This window comes from Corvus hawaiiensis, chromosome 11, assembly GCF_020740725.1.
Source record: "Corvus hawaiiensis isolate bCorHaw1 chromosome 11, bCorHaw1.pri.cur, whole genome shotgun sequence".
Taxonomy (NCBI): Eukaryota; Metazoa; Chordata; class Aves; order Passeriformes; family Corvidae; genus Corvus; species Corvus hawaiiensis.
The window spans coordinates 18,883,949-18,910,262 of NC_063223.1; the positions used below are offsets into that span (position 1 = coordinate 18,883,949).

General features: G+C 43.1%; 2 protein-coding genes and 1 long non-coding RNA gene across 12 annotated transcripts in view; 1 reads left to right on the forward strand and 2 right to left on the reverse strand.

Moving 5' to 3' along the window:
- The window catches only part of PRKCD (protein kinase C delta), a 60,691-nt gene extending 51,117 nt beyond the window's left edge, over window positions 1–9,574 (forward strand). Inside the window, exons 9-18 of one of the 2 annotated variants that reach the window (XM_048315209.1) lie at window positions 242–342; window positions 1,513–1,609; window positions 1,921–2,051; window positions 2,724–2,897; window positions 3,444–3,535; window positions 5,058–5,120; window positions 6,295–6,433; window positions 7,217–7,405; window positions 7,648–7,776; window positions 9,036–9,574. In XM_048315209.1, coding sequence (XP_048171166.1) covers window positions 242–342; window positions 1,513–1,609; window positions 1,921–2,051; window positions 2,724–2,897; window positions 3,444–3,535; window positions 5,058–5,120; window positions 6,295–6,433; window positions 7,217–7,405; window positions 7,648–7,776; window positions 9,036–9,194 — 1,274 coding nt within the window. In that variant the 3' untranslated portion in view covers window positions 9,195–9,574. The remainder of the gene's footprint in view (window positions 1–241; window positions 343–1,512; window positions 1,610–1,920; window positions 2,052–2,723; window positions 2,898–3,443; window positions 3,536–5,057; window positions 5,121–6,294; window positions 6,434–7,216; window positions 7,406–7,647; window positions 7,777–9,035) is intronic. The other variant, XM_048315210.1, reaches the window with a different exon arrangement.
- Window positions 740–9,042, reverse strand: LOC125331352. The gene is made up of 2 exons (XR_007206009.1): window positions 8,348–9,042; window positions 740–2,884 (listed from the first exon to the last, which is right to left on the reverse strand). It is a non-coding gene; the product is annotated as an uncharacterized LOC125331352 (long non-coding RNA).
- Window positions 9,575–11,498: 1,924 nt separating the features above from the next.
- LOC125331350 (6-phosphofructo-2-kinase/fructose-2,6-bisphosphatase 4) overlaps window positions 11,499–26,314 on the reverse strand; it is a 56,120-nt gene continuing 41,304 nt past the window's right edge. For 7 of the 9 annotated variants that reach the window (XM_048315215.1, XM_048315211.1, XM_048315216.1 and 4 more), the window contains exons 11-14: window positions 25,747–25,876; window positions 25,325–25,387; window positions 22,190–22,254; window positions 11,499–14,241 (exon numbers count right to left, since the gene is read on the reverse strand). In XM_048315215.1, the coding sequence (XP_048171172.1) occupies window positions 14,182–14,241; window positions 22,190–22,254; window positions 25,325–25,387; window positions 25,747–25,876 (318 nt within the window). In that variant the 3' untranslated portion in view covers window positions 11,499–14,181. Of the gene's footprint in view, window positions 14,242–18,877; window positions 19,141–22,189; window positions 22,255–25,324; window positions 25,388–25,746; window positions 25,877–26,314 lie in introns of those variants that run through there. The other 2 variants (XM_048315212.1, XM_048315214.1) reach the window with 1 other exon arrangement.

Below are 26,314 nucleotides of genomic sequence, written 5' to 3' on the forward strand. Positions count from 1 at the left end.
AAGATGATTCTTTATTGTCAGTGATTTGGAGAATAAAGTAATGATGAGTGGAGGTTTTTTCCTTGTGAAACATTTTTTAGCCTTCATTGTGTTAAAGGATAAAGACTGTAATTTTGGTAGCAATGACAGGTCCATGTCCAGTCAGTCTTAAAAAAGGTTTCTGACTGCACAGAAAACAGCAGTTTGTTGTAATGTCAGTATTTTCCTGATGCTTGTATAACAATCCGTACATTTCTTTTAGAATGTGGGATGAACGTTCATCATAAATGCCAGAAGAAGGTGGCAAACTTATGTGGAATAAACCAGAAGTTGCTAGCTGAAGCTTTAAATCAAGTTAGCCAGGTAAGCTTTATTGCCATTTGTCAGGTAATTATTTGTTTTCAGAGCACTTTGGGGTTTTCACTTCATCTTCTCTGCATCACTTTTATGGGGAACTGTGTTTGGAAAAGAGGAAAGGCAAACAGCTTTTTCTTTTTTAATTTGACACTTACAGAGACTGACAAAGATATCAGTAGCCTGAAACTGAAATAGGGGAAGGGGTGTATCACTCAAAGAATTTTTAAAAGGGTGTGTGGTTTCCTGAAATCCAATTTTGTTCTTCTGTGGTGCCAAGATTATTCTGTCCCTTTCTGTTTAATGAATTAATCAGTGGCATAATAATGCTGAAATCTGTTTTTACGTGCTTCAACTTTAAAATTCCACTTGAATGATAAAATTAAGTGAATAAGGAGAAATATACCACATTTTCTCAATTTTTATTCTTCTGATACAAATATATACACACACACAGAAAACCCCTCTGGAATTAATCCTGGCCCCATAGCTTGCCTTGTTCATCTCCTGCTCCAGCATGATTCTTTTGTGGTCAGCTTCTGCAAATAAAGATTCAGACACAAGCTCTGAAATAAAACAGGAAAATCTCTCACAAAAGCCAACAGCGCTTCCTCTGAGATGTGTATTCCTAAGCTTTCACAGGATATTTACTTTGAAAACAGTGAGAGCTGTTGCACCAGCTCTTTCATGACACTGGAGCTCAATCTTTTCATTACTGAAATTTGATCTCGGGGATCTTCCATATGTAAAAGAGGCTTCCCTGTGCTAAAGACAGATGTCACATCAAGATATGACTTCAGCATGTCCAGGATAACAGTGATTCCCATCTCCTCTTTCACATGAACACACATGCAAGGGGACATTTTCCCGCAGGTCAAATTCTTCCCACTGTGGATTCAAACCATTATCCCTTTAATAATTTTGCAGTGAACAATACAACATAGACTGTTCAGGAATTTGTGATTTATTTTCTTGCAGTGAAGGAAGTAAAGCAAATGGCTGATGTGAAGCTGTGAAGAAGGTGACTAAATAGTCTATGAACCAGACTTCTTGAGAAAAGATATTTACTGGGAGTTAATAATTAAAAGTTTATGCTACCATCATGTTAAATGTAAAGCTATTACTCTATTTCTAAAGTAACAGTGCTAATATAATTTCAAATGTTCCCCTTCTCCTCAGAAATCTACACGAAGGTCTGATTCTGGATCTGTAGAAAGTGTTGGTATTTATCAGGATTTTGATAAGAAACATAAAGCTCCAGGAGGAGACACAACAGGTGAGAAAACAATCAATGTTTCAATACAGCCACTTACCTACCAGACAATTTAAGTCGTTGTTCATTCCTGCCTTGTGTTAGACAGGATTTTTTAGTAAGTGCTGTTTAAAAAAGCAGCATGTATTTCATTTTACCATCTCCTGGCCACACAAAAAGCTTACACAGGAGTTGCCCCTTATGCTTAGGTTCACCAGTAATTCCAGCAGCAGATGCATTGAAATATACTATGTTAGTACCTAATTCCTACCCAGGGCTCTGAGTCCTGCAGTGTTCCTGCATGCACTGAACTTTCCCCTCCCTGTTTTGCTCAGCAGATAACAGTGAGTATGATAAGCTCTGGGAGGGCCGCACAGCTGAGACAGTGTCAAGAATTGCAAGGAGAAAATTCAACATAGACAGCTTTGTCTTCCACAAAGTGCTGGGGAAAGGAAGCTTTGGAAAGGTATGTGACACACTGAGAGCTTAAGGTGTCTGCCTCGCTTGGTCTCTGCAATGTGATGGGCTATTTCCTTTAACCAGAAAGGTCTCACAGCTTCTTAGGTCAGTAATCATCTGACAGAATTGTATATAGACATCTTTGTCAAAGACACTAGAATTTCATCAGCTGGATCTTGTCTAAACCCAAAGGTGATGCATCATGCACAGCAGTTTGTCAGTGTTTAGTATCGAGGCAGAGGAACTGCCCTTTAATGCACACAGTACGGATATGGATCTTTTAGTTCTGTTCCCTCCAAACAGAAACAGCCTCACAAGGCCCCAGTGCAATGGCAGGGGATGTCTGAGAGAGCAGTGCGACCTCCACAGGCTCTGTCCACTGCTGTCTCTGGAGCTACAGCTCTAGTGACAGAACAGGCTTTACATGGCTGCTGTTTATACGCTCACAAGACATTGACAGAAAAACTGCTGAGCCTGTGCTGTGTGGTCCTTGAGCCCCATCTCCTCATCTCAGTGTCCAGCAGCTTCACCTTCCCAAATCTCCCTCATCTTTCCCATTTAGATGTGGTTTTTTGAATTGTCAGTGCACCTGCTGTGAACACCTTTGGCTTTCCTGCACTGATACATCAGCACCAGTCTTTCCTACGTGTGCTGTACTCTCACCTTTTATTTTTTGGAGGTTCTGCTTGCCGAGCTGAAAGGGAAGAACGAATTCTTTGCTATCAAAGCTCTGAAAAAGGACGTGGTGCTAATTGATGATGATGTGGAATGTACCATGGTGGAAAAGAGGGTCCTCGCTCTTGCCTGGGAAAATCCATTTCTCACACATCTTTACTGCACCTTTCAGACAAAGGTAAGAAAAAGTCAAGTGGTGACAGCAACACAACAGACTGAGCCTTTTAATGGATGCTGATACCAGCAGTCAAATGCCAGTAATTTAGTGATGCAAGAATTAAATGTCCTTTTCCTGTGCTCTGTGCAATAATTCACGGGCCTTGTGGAAAGTAAATACGAGTATGACCAAACATACCTTGATAAGGACAGAATAAAGTCAGAAAAACATCTATGCAGCCTGGAATAAGAAGGAGTTGGATTTAAGTCCTTGATCTGAGTTTTACCCTCGGTGAGGGGGAAAAAGGATGACTGTCACAGGTAGAAATCAGTAAGTCTTATTTAAGTGTGTATTAAGTCTAGAAACCCACAGAATACAAGATCAGATGTTTATATTTACAAGACCAGGCCACTCAACTCTGTAGGAGCCTCGTAGGGGTACATGCAACAGAGAAATCCTTCAGGAGAAGAGGGGAGTGGCTGCTTGGTCCCCTGGAGGCACATTGCTACTTCATTTATGGCTGGAATAGCATCAGTAATTGTTCCATTCCCTGGTTGTTTGCTAAAGGATCATTTGTTCTTCGTTATGGAGTTCCTGAACGGGGGAGATCTGATGTTCCACATACAAGACAAGGGGCGTTTCGATCTCTACAGAGCAACGTGAGTCCTCCACCCTTCATTCCCCACCTCCAGGAATGATTTTGGTCTCTGGGTTCATGGCTTCTAGTTCTGTGCCCCTCCTTATCTGCAGTCAAGTTTCAGTGGCTGATAATTGAAAGGATGTTTCTAGGCACTGGTTGAATACAATGAAGAAGTTCACTTAATGATGTGTGGAGTTGGGCTTTCCTAATTTACATAGCAGAGTGATGTTTTACTTGATGGGATGCTTGTACCTAGAGGTGCAAAATAAACTGCAACACGAGCCAGCACTGAAAAGCAAAAGGTACAGCTTCAGTGTACTTTAGGACAGTATTTTGATGGAAAAAATTGGAAAACAGCATGGAGGGGAAAAATTCAACACTTATTTACTACTATTGCTAAATTGACATGATAGTACAAAAAAAACATGCATTCCATGAGATGCTAATTCCATGGGTAAGCACTTTGTTTAGCAAGGGCACTTGTGTCAGTTATCTCTGACTTAAGTGTTTAGCTCCAGTGATCTTTAAAAGATGCAAAAATATTGTATTATTGTTACTTTAGCTATCATTTTTAGCTTGAGGTCAGTTTTCTCTTCTCCTACCCAAATCCACAGCAGTTTTAATGGCATCATTGAAGGGGTGGCATGTAAACCTTAAAAAGTAACAGTGCAGGGTACTGGACCTATCTGTAAACCCCAGGAAAATGGCTCCTGTTAGTGGCACTGCACTAAGGAATGCTGACTGGATGGGACCAGAACAAGAAGTCTGGCATCAATAGCAGCCAGTTGTATAGGTCAGCTCCCTTCCCACTCTGTCCAGCAAAAATCTGGATAAAGGCCCTCCAGCTTACCTGCATCCCAGCAAGCATCTGTGCATCTGGCATCCTCTCCTGTTACATTCTGTGCCTATTTGTTTTGGACCAACATTCATCTGCTATACAGAAGTGGAATAGTTTTGTGTTTTTCCAATTAAAGAAAAAAAATCAATACCTTTTGAGGAAGAGGGAAGCATTCTTTTAGATTTTCCTTCATGTCCCCTAGATTAACACCTCTTTTTTTGAGGAGAGTGCCCCTGAAGTGATGCCACTTTTCCATCTGTCTGTTGTGACCAGGCAGGTGCAGAGGGAGAGACAGGTGAGGCCCAGTTCTAACCTTGCCATTGGTGCCCAGTCACTCCTGCAGAAATCCTTGAGGGCTGAGCTCCCAGTAGCTTTTAAAAGGCATGTGCATATCACTAAGACCACGCAAAGACTGTTATTAAAGAGGAGGAAAGGGATGGTGTTCCCTGAGGGAAGTGGATGCAACCCTACAGCAATTGCTGCGTGTCCCCTCTGCTGTTTGGTGTTGGACACTGCCGATGTGTGGTGAAGGGATTGACTTGCAGGTTACAGCATCTGGCTGCCTAAACACGGGTATGGTGGGATTTAAAGATGTGTACAGTGCTTCTCACTCCATGAAAAGATGCCCGCAGCATTATTTTGGTTACCTGCATTGACTGCATTGTAACTGAGTGAAGATTAAAAGATGCTTTGGTCTTTTCAGGTTTTACGGAGCTGAAATTTTATGTGGGCTCCAGTTTCTTCACAGCAAAGGCATTATTTATAGGTGAGTACCAGGCAGCTCCAGGCTGGGACCTGGGAACTGTCTTAGCACTTCATGCATCTTTGAATTCCTGATTGATGTAACAAGCACAAGCTGTCTGTCAGAGATCTGCTGTAGTTCCAAGGCCATTAACATGCCTGAGATGAATCTCTATTTATGTGGTTTTTTCCTTGGCAACTGGAATGATGGAATGGTATTTGTGTTACACAAAACCAGTTTTGTTTCAGTTATTTTCAAACGCTGCCTTCAAATCATGAGCCTGTTTAGTCTGGAGGTGAGGCAGAGGGTCCTTGAGGATATCAGTTCCCACTGGTCCTGAGCAAACCACCGAGGTGAAAGGTGCCTGCTTTTGCCTTCTGGTCAAAGCACAATATTGATGTTTCTGCTTGAAGCATCAAGGGCCAGACCCTGATCCACTGCTGGTACTGGGAACTTCAGTTACCCAGGAGAAAAGACTGCCCTGTTCTTAGGTGAAAGGCTCTGCTCTATTTCAGTCCTTCTTGGTAAGCAGAGGGCTGTTCAGTTTCTCTGCAGCCTGCCCTCCTTGGTAGGTGCATCTGCAGCCAGATGGACAAAAAATGCATCACGGTCAAAGCGAGGGAATGTAGCTTTTGGAAACTGCTGGGGGAAAAAAGCTCTTACTTGGTTGAGTAGTGTTGTTCTGAGAAAAGACATCAATAGGACACTTCACAGGCCATGCCACAACACATGAACTTGTGCTGTAACCAGGACCAAGTCCCAGGTACTGTTAAGAGTTGGGCAGGTTTCGAACTATCAAATTCCTGCCAAAGGCTCTCAAAATCCAACACAATCCTTCTTTTGAGCCCTGGAGCTGGTGCAGCACTGCTGTTTCAGCTTCTGGGGCATTAACTCACGCTGCCTTCCAGCAGCAACGAGATCTGGCTGTGCTTTTGGATCTGTGGAGGATTATAAGGTCACATTCTATATATGCACCTCAGCCTCTTATTTTCTCTGACAAGAGAATTCTTTCCTTGTCCTTCATGCCTTCAAAGCACAAAAGTACCATTTTGGATGGATCATGGTGATGGATGATTATTTTCTTGAAAAGCCTCTGTGTGTGCAGCTGGGGAGGTGTTCATCAGTGAAGGAACTTGTGTGCGTCTGATTACAAAAATGACTCACTTAAAACACAACATTTTTTAAATACCTTTTGCAGAGACCTAAAACTGGACAATGTGATGCTTGATAAAGAAGGCCACATCAAAATAGCTGATTTTGGAATGTGCAAAGAAAACGTTGTTGGTGACAACAAGGCGAGCACTTTCTGTGGGACCCCTGACTACATCGCTCCCGAGGTCAGTATGGCACAGACAGTGCTGGCATGGATTTAGTGCCCTGCTGTGATTAATCACCTCTTTGTAGATTAATAGTTCCAAAATGTCCAAGTCTAATTAGAAGTAAAAATCAGGAAAAAATTGTATCTGCATTCTTTATAGAAGGTACTTGAGATTTTTAAATATTCTGTAGCTTGAAGTTTAAAAATGTGGGTCTGGAAAGTTAAAATGCTCAATTTTTTAAGAGCTGGGGGTTAGTTGTAGCCAGCACACCCATGGTTAATTAATCTATGGTATGTGCACTGCAGATGGAGAAGAGACTTGTGCCTATGCAAACAACCAGAATTAAAAACAAAAGGAGCTTCTAAAGGGAATCTCACAGAGTTAAATTCTGCATGTTACAGTTATTTTTTTTAAAAATCTCATTTGCAAAGCAGCTCAGCTATGGTATTTAGCTTTTAAAGCCTTCCATAGGAATCTACTTTGCGTCACTACTTGCTTCTCCCTTCATCTTGTAAAGAAGTAGAGAGGATGTTTTCTAAGTCTATGGTTACTGAAAGTTAAGGGAGAAAATGCCTGAATGAGAGCAAAGACCTGTTCATGGAGCTGGCCACACTCCCACAAACAGCAGCCTAGGGTAAAACCACAGCTGTGCATCAGTGCCCACAATTTCCTAGATGGATTTTTATTTTTCCCCTAAATGCTCTAGTTATTAAAGATTCTCTCTTGAAATACCTCTCCTGGTTTTTGGGATGTATTGCTGCTTCCTACCACTTACTTGTGTTCCCTCCTGTGTGGCCCAAGATCCTGCAGGGTTTGCGGTACACGTTCTCTGTGGACTGGTGGTCCTTTGGGGTCCTGCTGTATGAGATGCTGATTGGCCAGTCCCCCTTCCATGGGGATGATGAAGATGAACTGTTTGAGTCAATCCGAGTGGACACCCCTCACTACCCACGCTGGATTACCAAGGAGTCGAAGGATATATTAGAAAAGGTAGGACTGGTGATCAGCCTGGGCTCCTGGTGCTGTCTCTGTCCAGGGAGAGATAAACCTCCCAGTAAAGGAACTGTTTATCAGCAAATTGCTCTTACAAAGGGAAAGCCAGGTCAGATTAATTCCTGATGCTGTGTTTGCTGTCAGCACCCTTACTTGTTTTAGCACCATACCTGTAATTCTTCCACTGCCGTGTACCTTTGGAGCAGCTCTTACACTTCACTGGGTGTCTTCTCTTGCAGCTCTTTGAAAGGGATCCAGCAAAACGACTTGGGGTCACTGGGAATATCAGAGACCATCCTTTCTTCAAAACAATCAACTGGACAGCGCTGGAGAAGAGGGAGGTGGACCCTCCCTTCAGGCCAAAAGTGGTACGTGGGTTGTTCTTTGTTCTTCATAAACAGCAGTGAATTCTGTACCTGCACAAGGTATCCTACTGCCATTTTCTCCTCCCATTTTACAAATAAGGAAGGTGTATAGCTGTAGGCCCATTGTTCTGGGATGGTTCAGTTACACACAGGTGCACTGTACTCCTGTGACTGCCCTGAGATCTTCCTGTTAAGACTGTCCTCCTATTGCTCTCAAGGAGCTTCTTTACGAAAAAAACGTTCAGCAAAACCAAGAGACAGCTTTGCCCTCCCTTCCTCTCTGTGTTAGAATTGTTCACAGTTCCTTGCAGTTTTCTTTTCTGAAATGGCACATGGGAAGAGCAGCAGCAGCTCGAGGCTGCTCAGCTGGTACCTGACTGCAGGCACTCTGTGCAAGCATTAAATCTCTGCTGCTTCAAACTCATCTGAGCATCTCCAAGGGGGCAAGAAGCAGCATTGTCTAAGCTACTTACCTTAGAATTAATGTACATGCCTGATGCTACCTGAAAAAACACCTAAAGAACAGACTGTAACTCAATCTGTATCACAGTGGGATGCTGCTGCTTCAGCTCACCTGGTTAAAAATCCAGACCAGTGCTTCTCCAGCCTGTTACTGGAACAGGTGAAATGATCTGGAGGCAGCAGTCTCTTTAAAATGTACTCGATGGAGAAAAGCTGTCCCCTTCAAACACACAAGGTTTCATGTTGCTTGTTCCCAGAGAAGTGGGAAATCTGGAAATATAAGATCCTACAAACAGTAATGTTTGGTGGTTCAGAGTGTAAAACAATTTTTAGTTACATGAATATCTATGAAACACAAAGCAGCTGCTATAGGGCACTGCTGTTTTCTCTGAACAAGTACAGCCTGTAAAATGCTCTCAGGAATTTAGATATTTTCGTTAATGGCAAGAAATGCTGGCCTTACCTCTAAGTAAATGCTGCATTGCTTTTGTCAATAGATAATCTTTGGGTAATAACCCAGTGCTATCACAAATCCAGGTGGTTCTTCTCCAAAGCAACCTGGGTTTGGTATTTCTGGTGGTTTCCAACTAACAATAAGAAATTGCCCAGTTATCATCTTATAGTCTTGCTAAAATAGGTTAAAATGAGATTTTTTTTTTTTTTTTCCCCCCCCCTCTCTAAAGTAGGGGAAGGGAGGGAGGGAGCACCAAGACTAACTTCCCAAAGTTCTGCATTTAAGTAATTTGTTCTGGAAGAAAATTACAAAGTTTGTCTCAAACTGTCTTCCCTCTCCAACACAGAAATCAGCAAGTGACTACAACAACTTTGACAGAGAATTCCTGAGCGAGAAGCCAAAATTGTCTTACAGCGACAAAAACCTGATCGAGTCCATGGATCAGTCTGCATTTAATGGATTTTCTTTTATTAACCCTAAATTTGAACAGATCTTGAACAAGTAAGTCTCTGAACAGCTGGACTTTAAAGCAGGGTTACACATTACAAACCCAGACTCCCAAGTGTTAATGCATTCCAACGATGTCGATACTTCAGAATAATACATGGTAGTGTGATGAATTATGTTCAACTCCTGATTTATTGGCAGTGTTTTTATGCATGGTTGGGTTTAAGGTATGTGAATCATGTGCATTATTTTCTCTGTTGGGGAAAATGTAAATTCAGTTTGGTACTTGAATGTAGTTATATATATATATATATATATGTGCTGTATATTTTGCTCGAGAGAAGACATTGGGGAATAGAAGATGTCTTTTTAAAATGCATTTGAGCCCTTGGTTCTTTTATTTGTCTTCAATTAAAAGAAAGTTTAATGTAACTTTCATTCATGGCTCTCTGGTTTTTAACAATATACAATTTAACTCCAGTTGTCTTTAAACTACGGTGAAAAAATAATGCTTGGTTAGCCCTGATCACTTTCTTAAAATATTTGTTGTTTTTGTGAGTTAACCAAAAGGAAGAAACAGGCAAGAGCAGAGATTCCTAGTGTAACACTAGCTGCTGTGGGAAACAGCTCAGGAGTGCTTTTGCTGAATAAATGCTACTTATTTATTCTAAGGCAGTCCAAGCATGAGACAAAAGGCCTCAGCATCCCAGAGCAGCCCCATCCTGCCTGGGACTGTGGGGTTCTGCCACTTCCTGCTAACAGACACAACAATCACAGCAGGACAGAACCCAGGTAATGACTGTAGAGTTACTTGCCTGCTCTGCCTGAGGAATTACTCTGTTTAACTGCCAAACACAAAATCCTTTGTCCAGTTTTACTTGCTTGTTTGTAACACAGCAGCTGTGGCTCTTTCTGCTTGCTGTTAGGATCTGGTTTTGTGCCCTTCTGCTTTGTTGCAACACCTACTTCTGAATTTTGATTTTTAACCATTAATGAGAAAGCAAAATGAATGTAATTCCTGCAAAGCTCCTTCCAAAACCTTCTCCTTGCAGTCAGCTCATAAAATTCAGGCCAAAGCAAGGTTTCCTTGTTTCTCGGGAGCTTTTGGTATCTTGTAACACTATTGCAAATGATTTGATTTTTCTCAACACTATAAGCAGGCAGAAAAAATGTACATGTGTCAGTTCATCTGAGAGTTATGAAATGCTACTGAGCTCTTAAGAGCACCCTGGAGCTTCTGAGTCTTTTCCGACTGGTAAGCCTGCTGAAATAGCAGCAGAAAGCTCTAATACTTCGTAGAGACTCAAAAAAATAGTGCTGCCTTTGTTCTGCTCCTAAAGAACAGCTCTAGCTTATTGTTATAACTCAACTAGTGCCAGCATGACTTGAATGCCATCTGAGCCTGCAGCAGATTGAGGCTGGAAGGGGCAGAACACAGCTGGCATTTCCAAACAGCCAGGGCTGGCCTGGTTTACCAACCCCAGTCCAAGGGGACCAAGCAGTGCCCTGCAAGGTGCTGCAGGGAGAGCAGGAACCGGGGCTTTTCCCCTTCACATACCCTACAGAGTCAGTTCTGCTTTGCTATTTCTCACCAGAAAGTGATTCTGCTTTCCAAGGTGAGTGCTGGGCCCTTTCTAGGTGAGAAGTAACAAAGGTGGGTGCCAGCAGCAGTGGGTATTTGCACAGCCAGAAGCTGTAATGAATTACACGTTGTAGTTACTGTTCCTTGTGGGAATGCTGGCTCCCTGCCCCCACCTGCTTTGTCCTGGAGTAACAAGTGCCAAACCTGCTCAAGAGGCTTCACACAGCAACTCCTTCAGCTGGCATCTGACTGATGGACCAGGAGCAGCTCCTGTTGCCACAGCTGTGCCCGACTGCACCCGTGACACAGGGGCACAGACCCCTTTGCTCTGCAGAGCAGCTACTCCACCCCTCTGCCTCAGCAGCACTGTCCTGTTCAGCCACTGCACAGGGCCCTGCCCTGCACCACTGTTACCTTCTGACAGCACAGGCACAAAAGCTCCACAGCCTGGTGAGTGCTCCACCTCCTCTGCTGAACTGCTGCACGCCGGGGCCACCTGCGGGCACCAAACGTCCGCATTCACTCGCCCATCGGCTCTGGGTCATCCTGAGACTACAGGAAGTTTCAGCAATTAAAGGATTTTCTTCCTTCTTCCTCCATTATTGAATCACAGTTATTTGCAGAGTAAAGCAGCCACAGGGTGAATTAATTTAATCCTTACACTGATGTCTAAGCGCCCTAAGCCCCGCTTGTGGAAGCTGTGGAACCCTGCTGAGGCTTGGGAACACTCACCTGGCACTTCAGCCACTGGAAATGGACACAGAAAGAAACACAGATCAGTGCACGTGGTAGCATTTGATCTTTATTACTTGGATCAAAGGTCAAATGATTACATTTGTCTGAAAAATCACAATGAAGGCCAACGATGTAAGAAAGGACGGTTTAATCCCATTCAAGACTGCATCTGAGCCAGGCACACACAGAACAGAGGCAGTAAAACGGTACAAACACAGAAGGTCAGGACAAGGGTTTCCCCTCCCCTCTCAGTGACTATTCTGTCAGGAGTGGGGAGGACACACTTTTATAAAGTGACAATAATCTGCAATTCTTAACTGTGCCTTCCAGTTAACTGTGCAGTTACAGTTACACCCTGGGAGAACCCATCACTCCTAATCTACATTCACCTCAAATCTACATTCATCATCTACACCTGCTCTCTCCAGCCAGGGTCAGATGCAGTCACTGATTTAGTGCCTTCCTACCATAGAACCAACAACTTCATTTTTTTTTTTCTCTTCAAGTATCAGCACAATAGTTTATTTACACTTGTATACAACTCTCTTACTGAACACCCATTGTAGTAAAACACTCATCACAGTATATTTGAAAGCAGGCTATAAAAATACCTACTGTACATAGAACATGTAGCCTGGAGGATGTTACAGCACCTCTGACAGGTCAGAGAGGTAAAACAAAGGGAAAGAGGAGACACCTCAAGCCGTGCTCGCCAGCAAAGAGAAGCAGCCCCTGGGCTCAGCTCTCAGTGGGGAAACATTTTTCCCACATTTCTTCAGCTGTAAAATCCCACTTTTCTAATGCAGCCTCCTGGGATTTTTACAGCTAAAACCTAACATTCTCAGTGTAAAAACCGTTTAACCACCACTCGGGTCCCGGGAGAGGAGCAAGGGCTGCCTGGGGCACAGCCCAGCTTTCCCACGCCAGAGTGGGAGGGGAAATTACTCCTTCAGTTGTGCCACAAAGGTGGCCTTGTTAATGACACATCAATAAATTCACTCCTCTGCGCAGTGCCAGGCAGGCTCTCTCCTCACCCCACAACTACGGGCACAGCTGAATTAATAAAGGTCTGAAATGGCATTACCATAACACACACACACAAAGCTTTAGACAACAGCGCTTGAAGCAAGTGTTTCTGGTCATTCTGCACCTACACATTCCTCTTCTGAAACAGAACCCAGAAATGCACTATGGCTTACTTCCAGAGCTGAATATATTGCTGAATTTAGCTTATTAAAAAAAAAGAATCACAACAGCAGCACATTATTTTATAAACCCTGCACAAACAAAAGACAATTTAGCCCTTGCCTGCAAAACTATGTTACCAGGGCCTGGTATTTCAGACAGGAATTCAGGAAAGAAAACCAAAACAACAAAACAACCCCAACAACTCACACAGTAAAAGCTCAATTAATTGGAGAGAATCCTTAGAAAAAACACAGTCCAACTACCAAAGAATAGTTCTCCGCATTTAGAGCTAGAGCCAGCAGCAGTGCTGACAGCTCACTTCAGTTGTCTGGTAACGCACATACAAAATACACTTTGATTTACTACAGCTAAAAGGTTGGGACCTCAACAGACACAGAAAATTCCATTTCTAGCACTGGAGTTTCACTAGGCATAAAAGAGCAACAAAGAATTGGGATGATGGAAGGTGCTTAAAAACAATACAAAAAACCCCAAGGCAGGTGTGCCATGTTAAAAATTATTTCAGAATTTACCTGGTGTTTTTGTTGCATGAGAATGGTTAAACTCACCTAACCTTTCTGTACTGTTTCCTGATGTACGTATTAAATGTGGCTATAAAAGAGAAACATATACTTTTATGTTGAAATTCATTCCAAAAATTCCCTAAAAATATAATGACAACACTAACAAGACAAGCAGCTTTTCCAGCCCTTCACAGGCTGAATCCTTTTCCTCTCCCTTCCAGACTCAGAAAAGCTGCTCATCCCCTCCCTTAACTGCAGCAGAAAGGACATGTCTCTCTCCATCCCTCTCTTGATTCATTCCCCAGCTGTCACTCACACTCATGTCCCCCACTGCCCTCCAAAATACACCTGGTCTCTGGGAAGTGTTAAAGTCTTGCTAAAACAGCAGAATCTTCCAGGTAGCAAATCCAGCTTTAATGCTTTGATTTTCCAAAGGGAACATCTCCTTCGGCACTTCCAGAAAAATTTTAAGTTGTGGTTGGCAAAGCAAAGTTCAATTTAAAACACAGGATAATTATCAGAGCTGATGGGCTTCCCCACTTAAAGCAGCTTTGCAACATGAAGCCTCCAATGCTCAAAATGTAGAATTCTGCCCATGTTAAATACGCCATCAAAAAAACTCCATGTAATTCTAGGCAATCATTCACAGTAAAAATAAGAGAACTCTTAGAAAAAAAACACAAAAGAAAATAAAACCTAGTTAAAATCTGCCAGTAAAATCAACACGGGCAATTAACCACCTTGCATTATCCACAGATGAACAGTAAAAACCCATTGAAACTGCACAAATTTACATAGGAAAAGTCTAAAACCAACTCTACTCTGCTTCCCACGATCTTTTTACTGATACCTTTCAGCACCAGGAGTTATCCACGAGCACAGGTGTTCTCCAAAGCAGCGGAATCACATTCGAAATGTCTCGAAGGGGGGAAGGGGAGGCGCATTCATCCCGACCCGCTCCGACACCGCCGGGCCCTGAGCTGCTGGAGGAAGGGCTGCTGCCCCGGGAGCTGCAGCTATAGGTGGGTGGGGACTGTCCTCAAAGCTTCTTCTCTCGACCGATTCACACCTACATTCTGCAAAGTTAAAGACACCAGAAAGTTAAATTGTAAAGCAAAGGTCTCATAGGCAGCCGCGGGTTTTGCTCAGCACGCAGCTGTCACATGACACAAAAGGTGAGTAAATTTTAACGCTTATTTCCTCAAAATGTTCTGTAAAACACAAGGAAAGGTCCCAGCCCTGAGCAGGAGTCAGAACCAGGCTTGGATCTCATCCTGGTGTCAGAAGCCTTACAGAGCCCCTGAATTACTGGATCTCTGGTGCCAGTGAAAAGCATCCCTCAGACCTGTGTCACACCAGGTCTGGCAGGACAATCAGCCCCTGTACACCATATGCAGGTCACAATGTTACAGCTTATAAAACCTTTTTTTCCTTTAACCACTGCTTTCACCACAATTTTCTAATCCACTGTCTCTCCCGGTCTTTATGCACGTAGTGTAAGGAAAAACAGAACGCTGCAAAGGTCATAAACCACACAGGAATCAATAAAATCTTGAGGGAGGGAAGCCCACCTCTCCTTGTTCCAGGCACACTCCAGGAAATGACTCCTTAACACCAACAGCCATAAAGCCAGTCCTGATCCTATCTGTGAGCAGCCAAGTCACTGGAAGATAACTCCCTGAAGAGCTGGTAACATGAAGTGTTTCCTCAAGAGCTGGTAACATAAAGTTTAAAATGCACTTTGGGATACACAGGCATGTGGCAGATGTCACACTGACATCAGGGAATGCTCCCGTGGTTTTATAACCACATTTATTAGAGTTTACATTCAAAACAAGTCTCTCCAGTCCAACTTTGGGGAGAGGAGATCCCCACAAGCACACAGTGAGGGGCCCTCTCAGCACATGCAGACACACAACTCCATCAGTCAAAACTCAACAGCTCAAAAAGCAGTTCAATGCCCTCCCCAACCCTGCTTTCTAGATTTTTCAGCCATTTCTTATGAAAGCAGGATATAAGCAGCACCAGATTCTCTTTGGAGGTTGAATTCTGCCAACATTGCTCTGCCCTTACCAGTTCTCCTACATCCACATCAGCCCTTTCCTTTGTCACCAGCCTTCAAGCCCTTGGGTAAATCCCCACTTTCCACCATAACACCATGCCAAGGTTTCTGGAAACACACACACACAGCAAATGCTGCTGGACAGAGTTGTCCAAGTACTGGAAATCTCTGTACCCGCCAGCACACGGCCTGACCCACTCACATCTCTTTGAAGGAAAGCAAAGCAACAACCCTATTTGAAAAAGAAGTTTCTACAAGAAGCATCTCCTCAGCAGCAAGGGGAAAGCTTCACAAAGCATCAGTATCTGCTAATAACATGAGGAGTTGGCAAAACAAGTCATATTCTGCATGGTTATAGGGGAAAAAAAACCAAAAAACAACAAACCAACATAATATGCTGGCATTTGGTGTGTTTGTTTGTGTTTTTCTTAGCAACTGATGCAACATACCCAGAAATTCCCTGGGACTGCAGAGCAGTCTCCACAGGCACTCCCAGAATACTGGCTGAAATCTTTTAAGCTGAACATCTGATGTTGATTCAAAGAAAATTAAATGGAGCATGAAATGGAGCATCAAAATGCAGGAATCCAGAGGTACTGGAAATTAAGTCTGCAAGCAGCAAGAACTAGACAGCTCAAACATGAAGCTAAAAGGAAATGAGGTGATTAAGGCAAGGCAGAAGATACAGCTTATTTCAGTCAATAAGAGGTATCAGATAAAAGCAGCATTCTAACAACTAAGATAGACCCATAGGGAATATTGATAAGCAGGCAAGAAAGCTGAAAGCAGAAAAAGCTGGAATTTGAGTAAACACGAACAGGCTGTGGAAGCAAAGTGTGCTGAGCTGTCACCTTGAAGGAAGAAAACTGGGATAAACCCTGATAAACACCCCCAGGGGCTTATTAAACACAACAGCCAGCAGCGAGACCAGATGAACAGGGGCTTAGAAAGGGACCAATATCCTCATTAACAGTAAGTGGATTCCTACTCACAGGAATCCCATTAGATGGGATGAGGGCAGCTGGGATTGTACCCACTTCCAGAACAGCCGTGGGCACTGTGAGAGAAAAGCCATACAACATGGACAGTGCTGCTGCTTAGAAAGGTGACTGAGGTTTCAGCCTTACTTTTCGGACCAAAAGGTGTCCCTGCAACAGCTTGGCACCAAAGCACACCTGCATAAACCATCCTGAGAACAGGCACACACCAGCAGCAACACGGCCTGGGAAACGCAGGAGGAGGAATAAAACCACACACCTTTCCTAAATGCTGTTTGTACCAAGCCATGCACCCTCTTCCTTGGCCAGCCCCAGCAGGAGCTTGCTGCTTCCAGAGCCTGCTCCCCGAGGCAGGAGGAGTCTGACTCTGCTTTGCACTAGAGTCCATCTCACCCAGTCCTTCCTAGAAAGACTCAAAGTACACAGATTAACTCAAATACCCTCCTACACCTCTGTTGCTGGTCTCCTCATTATGGTCTGCCCTTTGTACACTTTTTTTCCTACAGGACAGAGCCTCACCCAGCAAAGCGCTGTGGGTCTCCAACAGGACAGGCCCCATTTTCAGTTTTACTTTGACTCAGCTACATGTGATCTTCACAGCAGAACAGGAAGATCTTGTACAAAGGCTCTTGCAGGCAAAAGGAGGAACCTCTGGAAACAAGAACCAGCACAGGCATAAACAGAGAAATAAACAGCACAGCATAAACATCCAGCACTCTATCAGTCAGCTGCCCCTTGGCAAACTGTGCCATGAACCGCTGCTGGAGCTTCACATCCAGCATCAGGCCTTTCTTCTACTGACAAAGCAAGGGCTGCTGAGCAATCCTGCTGTAAGAGGAGACCCCTTAGAGCATTCTGCTTTTAAATATCCACTTCACTCTGTTGCACACAGCAGCACAGTGAGTGCTGTGCTCAGCAGAAAACAACATGCAGACACGGCCCCAGGAAATCTGGCTGGCAGCAGCTGGCAGAAGTGGAGGGTCCTGGGTGCTCCTGCTGCTTCCCTTCCCTCTGCAACCTCCACCAGCCACAGAGCAGGCAAACTCTGCTTTCCTCTCTGGCCAAGTTCCTGCCCCTGTCATCCTCCTCCTCCTCCATTTTCTCTGACAGCCCAAGCCATCCTTTTTCAAGCAGCAAAATGCAGTTTTTCCACAGCAAATGCCTGCACAGATTTTGGCTCCACCAGAAATGCAATGCATTTAATTTCATTTGGATGGTATTTCCTTAGCTGTGGCCTGTGGAGGTGACAGCACTCCCAGCTGTCTCCATGTGGCTCCTCCGTACCTGACTATGGCCAAGCATCCCTGTGATCCCTCAGGAATGTCACCTCACTGTCAGGTAAGAAAATCCAGACTCATTGTGTGCAAGGGGGTAGAGCAGGCAAAACTTATGCCCAGACCCCAGAGCAATTAAACACAGAAAAGTGACCAAACACTCCTACATCACAGTCATGTCAACAACAGGAAAATGATCCAGGTTGTGCCAATCTTAGCCCATTCTGGGACAGTGGTTTAACTAAACACCAAGCACCACAGCAGGAGGCTCACTGGCCAGGAGGTTGTCTGGGTATGGCAGACATTCCCAGTCACTATAAACTTCTGAAAACTTCAGTACAGTTTTTTTTTAGAAGTGCAGATACAGAACTTGTTTTTTACTCCAAAGTCTTCGTTTGGGAAAAACATACCACCTGAGAAACCTACGAGATAAAAGCTTTCCACAACCTACAGTCCCGCTTACTTTCACGACTAAAAGACCCCCTCAGAAAACAGTTCCAAGGCTCAGTGTTTTTCTGCCTTTCCCTGCCTAAATGCTACCTGCTCCATGGCACAGGTGCTTTCCACAGCCTCGTGTTGCCCATGGAACACCACGAGAAAGACACCAAGGCACCACATCTCCCACAGCCTGTGGTCTCCTCCCTCCTGCAAGAGGCTTTCCTGTTGAGCAGTTTGGGATTCATGCCCTGCTGGTTTGAGACCCCGCATCTACTGGAGCCACCACCCAGCTACAAAATCCTCTGGTTAACTCTGCTTCCCTGTTCTGGAATGGTCAGCACTGCTTCTTGGAGCCCACATAAAATCCAGGCACACAGCAGCTGGGGCAGAGCTGTATGTGCTCCATCGCCCACACCCATACAAAGCAGGAAAGAGGGAATTTAAAATCACTTCTGCCCACAGGCAAACCCTAAAGCTTGGTTAATGCAGAACAGCTGTTAACAAAAGTTGTTTACTAAAAACATCTATAAACATTCCTGGTCTTTGAATAATTGTCCTGGAACTAAGTGAAAACTCGCTACCCTGCTCCAACAGCACATCATTAATTAGCACATGTAGAGCACTAGTGCTGTGGATCAGTGGGATTAGGGATTTACAGTAATTATGGGTTGTTATTTTACACTACACGACAGACCAATCACTCCCAAAGGCCCTGGAACAGATAATACTGGTGCTCTGCTGGGCAAAACAAATTTTGACTTTCTTATCTCACACGGGATGTTGTGTTTCATGGCTTTCATAAACACACTGCAACTAACGCTAAATGATTGCTGGCTGTTACAATAAAACTTAATGCTGCAGGATATTTAAATTACAGCAATTTACAAAACCAGCATTCCAGTGAGAGCCGACCAGGGTTTGATAACTCATCCACAATAAGTTAGCCAGTGCAACAGTTTTATTGTGATTTGATAAATTTTTTCGAAGTCACACGCTGTACAAACATTTGATTTGGGTTATGGGTTTGGTTTGGGTGGGGCTTTTTTATTTCAAAGTGATTGGAATGATTAGTTTTTCAATTTATTTTGAAGTAGCAGGACGAGAACAGCACCCCAAGTTCAATAGTTGGTCAGCGCACGGGATTCATTGATGAGCAGGGGCAGTTACAAGTGCATCCTCAGGAGGTCTGGAAATGTCTACATTCTGTACAATAATAAAAATATAGAGAATATTTATCATGCAGCAGTAAGATCAACAAAAACCACCAATCAGATCCCTTCATAAGTACACGACTGGGTTGATTGAGAAGCAGAGATGTTTTTAGCCCCCACACCCCGAGAGCAGGTCACTGTCCCAGAACAAGACAGCAGGAAAATGTATTTACAGTGATCACTGCTCCCTTGCTGACAGCACTACCCAAAGCTCAAGTCAGTCACATTTAAGAGGAAGTCTTTTACAGGCCCAAGCAGGAATCCACCTAATCATGTGCTTCAGCACAAACACATCTATTCACTGAGCAACTTTCAGTCTTTTGCTGAAATGCCACATGCTTCTGTGCCATTTTTAACACGTTTATGTTACAGGCAACATACCACCTCTAACAAAATTAAAAATATGCTCTCAGACACCTTAACCATTCAAGGCTGATCACACCAACTAAATCTCCCCTCCTTTTGCAGAGGCTGCAGAAAAACAATGAATAATTGAATGATGCATTGAATGTCAAAACCAAATGAAACCAAGACCCCAGTGCAGCCAAACATGTCAGGAATCACATCTGCTATGGCACCACCTCCTGCAAGTCCCAAAGCCTGTGCAATTAATATTCTCCTTTCTACCAAGAGAGCAGACCATGATAAACTGTTCTGAAGTTTCTTACAAGACCCGTTTTAGGCCAAATCATTGCCAATTCTTCAAACTTCACACAGATGGGTTTTATTAGTCTTAACTTGTTCCTCACTGTGGTAAGCCAGCTCACCTTGCACTAATATTCTCCCTCCCCATATCCCCTCAACAAATAAAAAAAGAGATCTGGCTATGAGTAATGCCCTCTCTGTTATTCACCAACCAAGCCAGATGTGCAAAGCAGACATTTCACCCCAGCACTTGTTTTCTGGCCCTAGGAAGGGACCCAACAACAGCTAAAGCAACTCCCCTGAATTATTTTCTGTAAAAGACTATAGACTCCTTCATTGGAAAAGGTCAGAACTTCAGCCACTACAATGCTGACAAACACAAGGCTCCAATCTGCTCCAGACAAATCACCATGGTACTCTGAGGTTCACACATACCACAAACAAACACTCCAGAGCTTTGCCTGCTTTCTGCCATGTGAAAATAGATGTTTTCAGCTGAGCCCAAAAGGAGGGCACTGTTCTGGAGCACAGACTACAAGTGACTGGTGGGTCACAGAACAGCACACTGGGCAATTCTCAATCCAATGGTTTCATTGTTTAACAATGCTGTTGTGTGACACTGTATTTAATTAAATGCTTTGACTTCAATAGACTACTTGAAAACTTAATTTTACAGAAGTAATTAACATTTTCGTAGGTGATTTAAATGAAAGCTTTTGAAATTTTCATTGTCCTCTGAGCAGCAATTAAATGCGGACAGGACCCACTTCATTCAGACCCACTACCTGAACAGTGTAACATCATCCATATTCACCAGGCTGGGTTTCCTTTGGGGCAGAGGGAGACGAGAATTTGAGGGGTTTTTATGAAAATGCCACTACTCCTTTTTTTATTTTTATAGAATTCATTCACTCAAATCAGTCTTGTGTCTTTGAGTCCACTGCAATGGAAGTGTCTTCATGATCCTCTACATGCACCTGAATACAGCCACCCCACACCAGTTGCCAGCGTGGCCACATCACTTGCTAGACTTGTGGAGAGTCACTTGGGGATTCAGGCAGAGCTTTCCCCCTTGAAATAAACCTCTTTAGTTAGAGAAGTGGCATTTTCAGCAACATTTCAGCAAGCTGTAAATTCAGCACAGATATTTTGATCAGCCAAACTAAAGATGTTCATCTACACCATTTAACACAAATAACCTACTGCTCTGAGACTCTCATGGATTTTCACAATGCTTCTCCAGCTTTAGGTACTGCAAAAACACAGACTAGATTTCCTAAACGTGACAAATCAAACTAAGATACAAAATGGCAAAGCAGAACAACAAAGCAGAAAAAGGAGGAGAGGAAATATGCAATGCAGTTGTTGAAGACAAAATGTCCAAAAGTCAGTATTTTCAGAACTTGGAATACCCAGGTCATTAAAACAAAACTTCTTTGCAGAAGAATTCAGCAAAGAACTCCAGCATGAATTCTGCACAGGAGTGAACCCTCGGTTATGAAAGGCACTTTGTGTCACATGCCCTCTTGACTACACACATAAAACCTCATTTCTCACTATATTCTTTTCACCATAAACTGTTGCTCTGAAAACCACCAAACACAGCCCTTTTTTCTCATGTTATCAAACTGACTTCCAATTCACCAGTAGGCACTGCTCCTAACCTCAGCACGGAATCACTGCCACGCCTGGTGGCATTAGCATGAGCATCTGCAAGGGAACCAGAGATCTTTAATCATGATGCATTTCACACAACTTTCACGATGCAGCGAAGGAGGAGCTTGGCACAAGCAGCAGAATCAGCCTGAGCTCAGGTGAACACTGAGGAGCACAGAGAGCCTGTGCCTGACGCAGGCAGGGCACGGAGCTGCCCCCATGGGCCAACATCTCTCCACTTACATTTCACAAACATGCTCAATTTCCTTCCCCTGGTTGTCCTGCTGTTTCCCGAGATCTAGTCTTCTCCTCTCCAGCTTTGGCTTAAAACACAGGTGACATCATAAATTCCTCTTTTTCATACAGCAATAACCACAGTGATGAAAAAGCTGATGATTTCTCTCCCCAGAATAAGCGTGGCATTCGTAACACAACTGTTGACTACACCTACTGCTGCTGAGTGACAAAGCCTGGCAGAACTTTATACAGTTTTTAGACTGACACCACATCTTCAAATTCTCATTCATTTCTCAAAGATAAACTATTCCAGCTAGAACTCATATATAAATTTGGTCAATAAAAAATTTGCTCCCCTGTCACAGTAAACCAGTAGCAAAGCTTCACATGTAAAATAGAATACAGTCAGCTGAGTTATCAAATCAATTCTAGCCACAAGGACAATGGAAGTCAACTCAGACAGTACATTTCATCAAGTTCTCCAATTTGAAAAATATTCTTACCTCAGGTTTATCTCTGTGTGTGTTTACAGCTTCGACATTCAGAAATATAGATTCTACTTTACATCCTGTTGATAGAAAACACATTTTTAGATACATCTGCTTTAAAAGCGAACTTATAAAAAAAGTACAATCTAATTTTGAGTTGGTGAAAGTTAATCCCTTTTCCCTTCTGATTTATACCAGAATTTCCTGAATTCTGGAGAGCTAAAGCTACAGAAATTAATCTGTTCCATCTGGATGAATATTATTGTCAATCTGATAAACCATCTCCTCACCTTAGCTTTACCATTATTTTCTTTGAAAAAAATTATTTTTTTAAACATACACAAACATTCACTGAGAAAGTTATTTGTAACTTTTTGTGTTTTAAACATCCTAGACTTCTATATTACATGGAAATTCTAAGAAGATAAACGCTGCTCTCATTTTTTAAACATGAAAGCAACTACAAGAAGGTACAGTGTGTGTTGTCAGCAACCCCCATTCCTCTACACGTGCAAAGCAGTTTTAACACCTAAAGCTAAACAGAACTTCAAAGCTGACTCCTGAAAAGGAACTTCTGCTTTGCATTCAAAAACTCAAAATGTCAGTGAGGCAAGAAAAATTAAAAAGTGAGAATAAACAACTATTTCCCAGGTAGTATCAACTGACCCACTTAGAGAATGATATAACTACTCACTACTCCATGGCCACAGCACTTCAAGCAGTATCTGATTGCCAAACCCTGGCTCTCTCACACAAACATGACTTTTACAAGCTACCACTACCCTACAAGACATCCATTAATAGTCACTTCCTCTGACACACCAGAGTCCATCCTCTATCACAAGAATGTTTCCAGATTTTTCTCCTCACTTGTTCTCTAAAGCTGTAACACACTCCATAGAATTGCTACATGACAGAAAAAGGGGATTTCCTCAGAAAGCCACTGCACCTTAAAAAAAATAGAAATAGATTAGTAAGGCCAGGATTTGCCTTCCCTTAGGAAAGCCTGTTCTGAGACAGCCCATTTGTCAGGAACACTGTGAGCAACCACTGTGGGAGGGCCAGAATGCAGAGAAACAGTGAGCCATAAAACAGATTTTAAGGAGGAAAAGCAGACATCTCCCAGTGGAACAGGATCCTTACTCATCCTTCTGTCCACAGATCCACTGTGACCCTTGAGACCAAGCCAAGACAAGCTCTGAGCCCTGCTGCTGGCCTTTACTCAGGACTGTTACACAGCAGACACTGCAGAGACCTCTCACGAGCTGAGTTTAGATCCAAAGAGAGCATCATGTGGAACGCTTTAAATATAAACTAAAGGGACATGCCTTGCTCCACAGTAATCACCATGTGCATACTCCCAGCTCGTTTTTAATTACTGATGAGCACGTTCATATCCACAGCAAGCTGCAGTTTCTCTTTCCATAGACCACCACTGCCCTGGACTGCTGGGTAGAAGTCTCATCTACCCTGATCCAGCTGTCAGGCTGTAACAGATGTTCCCCTACTGCAGATCAGATCTTAAGGTGGGAATGCTGCTCCTCTCCAACACCAGGAAGAGCAAACCCCCAGGGGAGGCATTTCCCCAGAACAGGCTTAGCTGGGAGGTATCAAACCCCCAGGTCTGACCCTGCATCCTGCCTGGCTGGAGCCAAGTGACACATCAGCTTGGAGCAGTGCCATAGACCAGTACTGCAGAAATAATTTGCACAGTCCTTGTGTTTTCAGATGGCTGAATTCCAAAACGTAGGTTGGCTGAAATGTGCTCATCAGATACATGTATCAAACAGTTTAAAAAGGACAATGGCATTTCTTTCACTCAAGTCAAAAGGGCAAGGACAGTGTTTCATACCACTTTGTTTCCTTCCTCAGTGCGTGAGCAAACACTGCAAACATCCAGGCCCCCTTAAAATTTATGAACTGTCACCCAACTTCTCTCCCCCTCAAAAAAAGAAAGGAAAACAGCAACAACAACAAAATCACCAGAGAACCCCCAAAAAACCAAACTGAACCCCAAAACAAAACCCTGCTGTGGAAAACAGGCAGAGCCTAGCAGGTCAGAAGAATCCAGTTTTAAAAAACCCAAGTTTTAACTGCGCTGAATCTTTATTTTCAAAGCCCCAGATTGTCATGCAAGGCTGGGAACACCAGGTGTCAGCACAGCACAGGCTGTCGTTCCTGTAGGAGGACACTGCAATCAAACCACAAAAATTCCTTCAGACAGCTTTCCCAGTGTAGCAGCTACTTTGTTTCATAATATTCTTTGTTTCAACTTGATTTGAAACTTAACAGAAAACAAAGTGCAGATGTAGACCTTTCCTTTTCTGAGCTGACAATCAAAGACAGCTTCCAATTAATGACTGAACCAACATTTTTGGGCAATCCATTTTGCCTGGTAAGCTGTACAGATAATTCTCTGCCTAAGATGATCTTCTGAAGTGGGATATCAGCAGATACAACTCAGCCATCACTTAACGAAAATGAACAGCAGGCACACACTAAGCTGAGCTGGGAACACACACAAAACCCCATCAGCAATCAGCCTAAAGCCCAAGTAGGGCACGCTGTAACCCACACCCCACACTGCCCAGGGAGCCCTTGAGCCAATCACCAGGAACAGCTGCTGACAAACAAATGCCAACATCAACAAACAAGGTGAGTTCATGTGGTACTGTGATGGTCCATGGAAAAAATACTTCAGGAAAAGAGAACAGAGTTATTTAAGGCGAAGGGAACACATTTGTGTAGATTCATCATTTTGCAAGATGAATTGTGCCTGTCTTCTGAAAAGCAGTACCCTCCAATACATCAACAAAAACTCAGATCTTGCTGTACCAGACGTGTAAATGCATGGTTTGCCAGAAGAATTAGTGAAATAGAGTATGAACTGAGCACAAAACTGTCCCCTCCAGCAGTTACAGCCACTGGTGGTTTCAGCCCTTCAGCAATACACACATGCTTCCTGGCACAAGGCAAAGCACATGTAATCCAAAGGATTCATTTATTCTAACAAAGCTCCGTAGGCATCATGCAATGTCAAACCTAACTATTTTAAAGCAAAATAAAGTGTGTTTTAAATGTTTCACAACCTTTGCTGATGACAAAGACAATACAGCCAGACATATATTAAATATACTTAACTGCACTTACCGTAAGCCACCGGGGTTAGCTTTAAGACAGTATGCAGTGGGCACTTCAGGTAGGGCAGTTGTTCTGAGAAATCAAACCACAAATTAGTCATGAAATACTGGTTACAAGTAACTTTTCTGTTATGTTTCAGGTCAACCACTGGAATGGCTTTTTACCTAACAGTATATCTGTTTTCCTACCGTGCAACAGAGATGCTAATCAAAGCAAAAAACAAACATCACAGTATTTAAGTGAGAAGCAGCCCAGTAACATCAACTAACATGTTTCACATGGGGGTCAAATACGAAAAATTACACTTGGGTACTTGCCTAGCAAAATCAGCCTCTGATAATACAATAAATTGTCAGAATTTACTGTTTGGAACCTTAAGTAGTAAATTTTCAAAAAAGCAGATTGTTTGTACTGTATCAAGGAAGACTTACCTGCGGGCTTGTCAAGGAAGTATGCAAGCAAACAGCGCATGACAGCTTGGTGACAAATGACAAGCACATTTTCCTGCCTTTCAAGTTCCATAATTACTGGCTCCAGCCTCTGAACAAGATCTTCATAGGACTGGGAGGGGAGGAGAAACACACAGCACATTAAAAAGGGAAAACTCTTTGAACAGTATATGTATGAAGAGGGGATCTTACTTTCATATTAGTCATCTTCTACATGTTTAGTGCACAGACAAATACTGCTGTAATAATCTTCCTTAAACTAAGAACACAGTTCAGACCTGAGCATACACGTAACACATTTTATTATACACATACCAAAACAAATCTCTCTCACAGAAAAGCTTTATTAAATTAGCCCTTTGATCAAGAATTTCCAAAAAATCCCTAAGATTTAATTCACGTCTGCAAATACGAGTCTTGCACGTTATTTTCCATAGCTCATCTTCAAAAGCATCTCTCTTCCAAGCACAAATCTAGGAAGCCCAGCCAAGAGTCAGCATGCAAAGAGTTCACAAAGCCTGACTTGCCCAGTCTGCCCTTTCAAAACAAG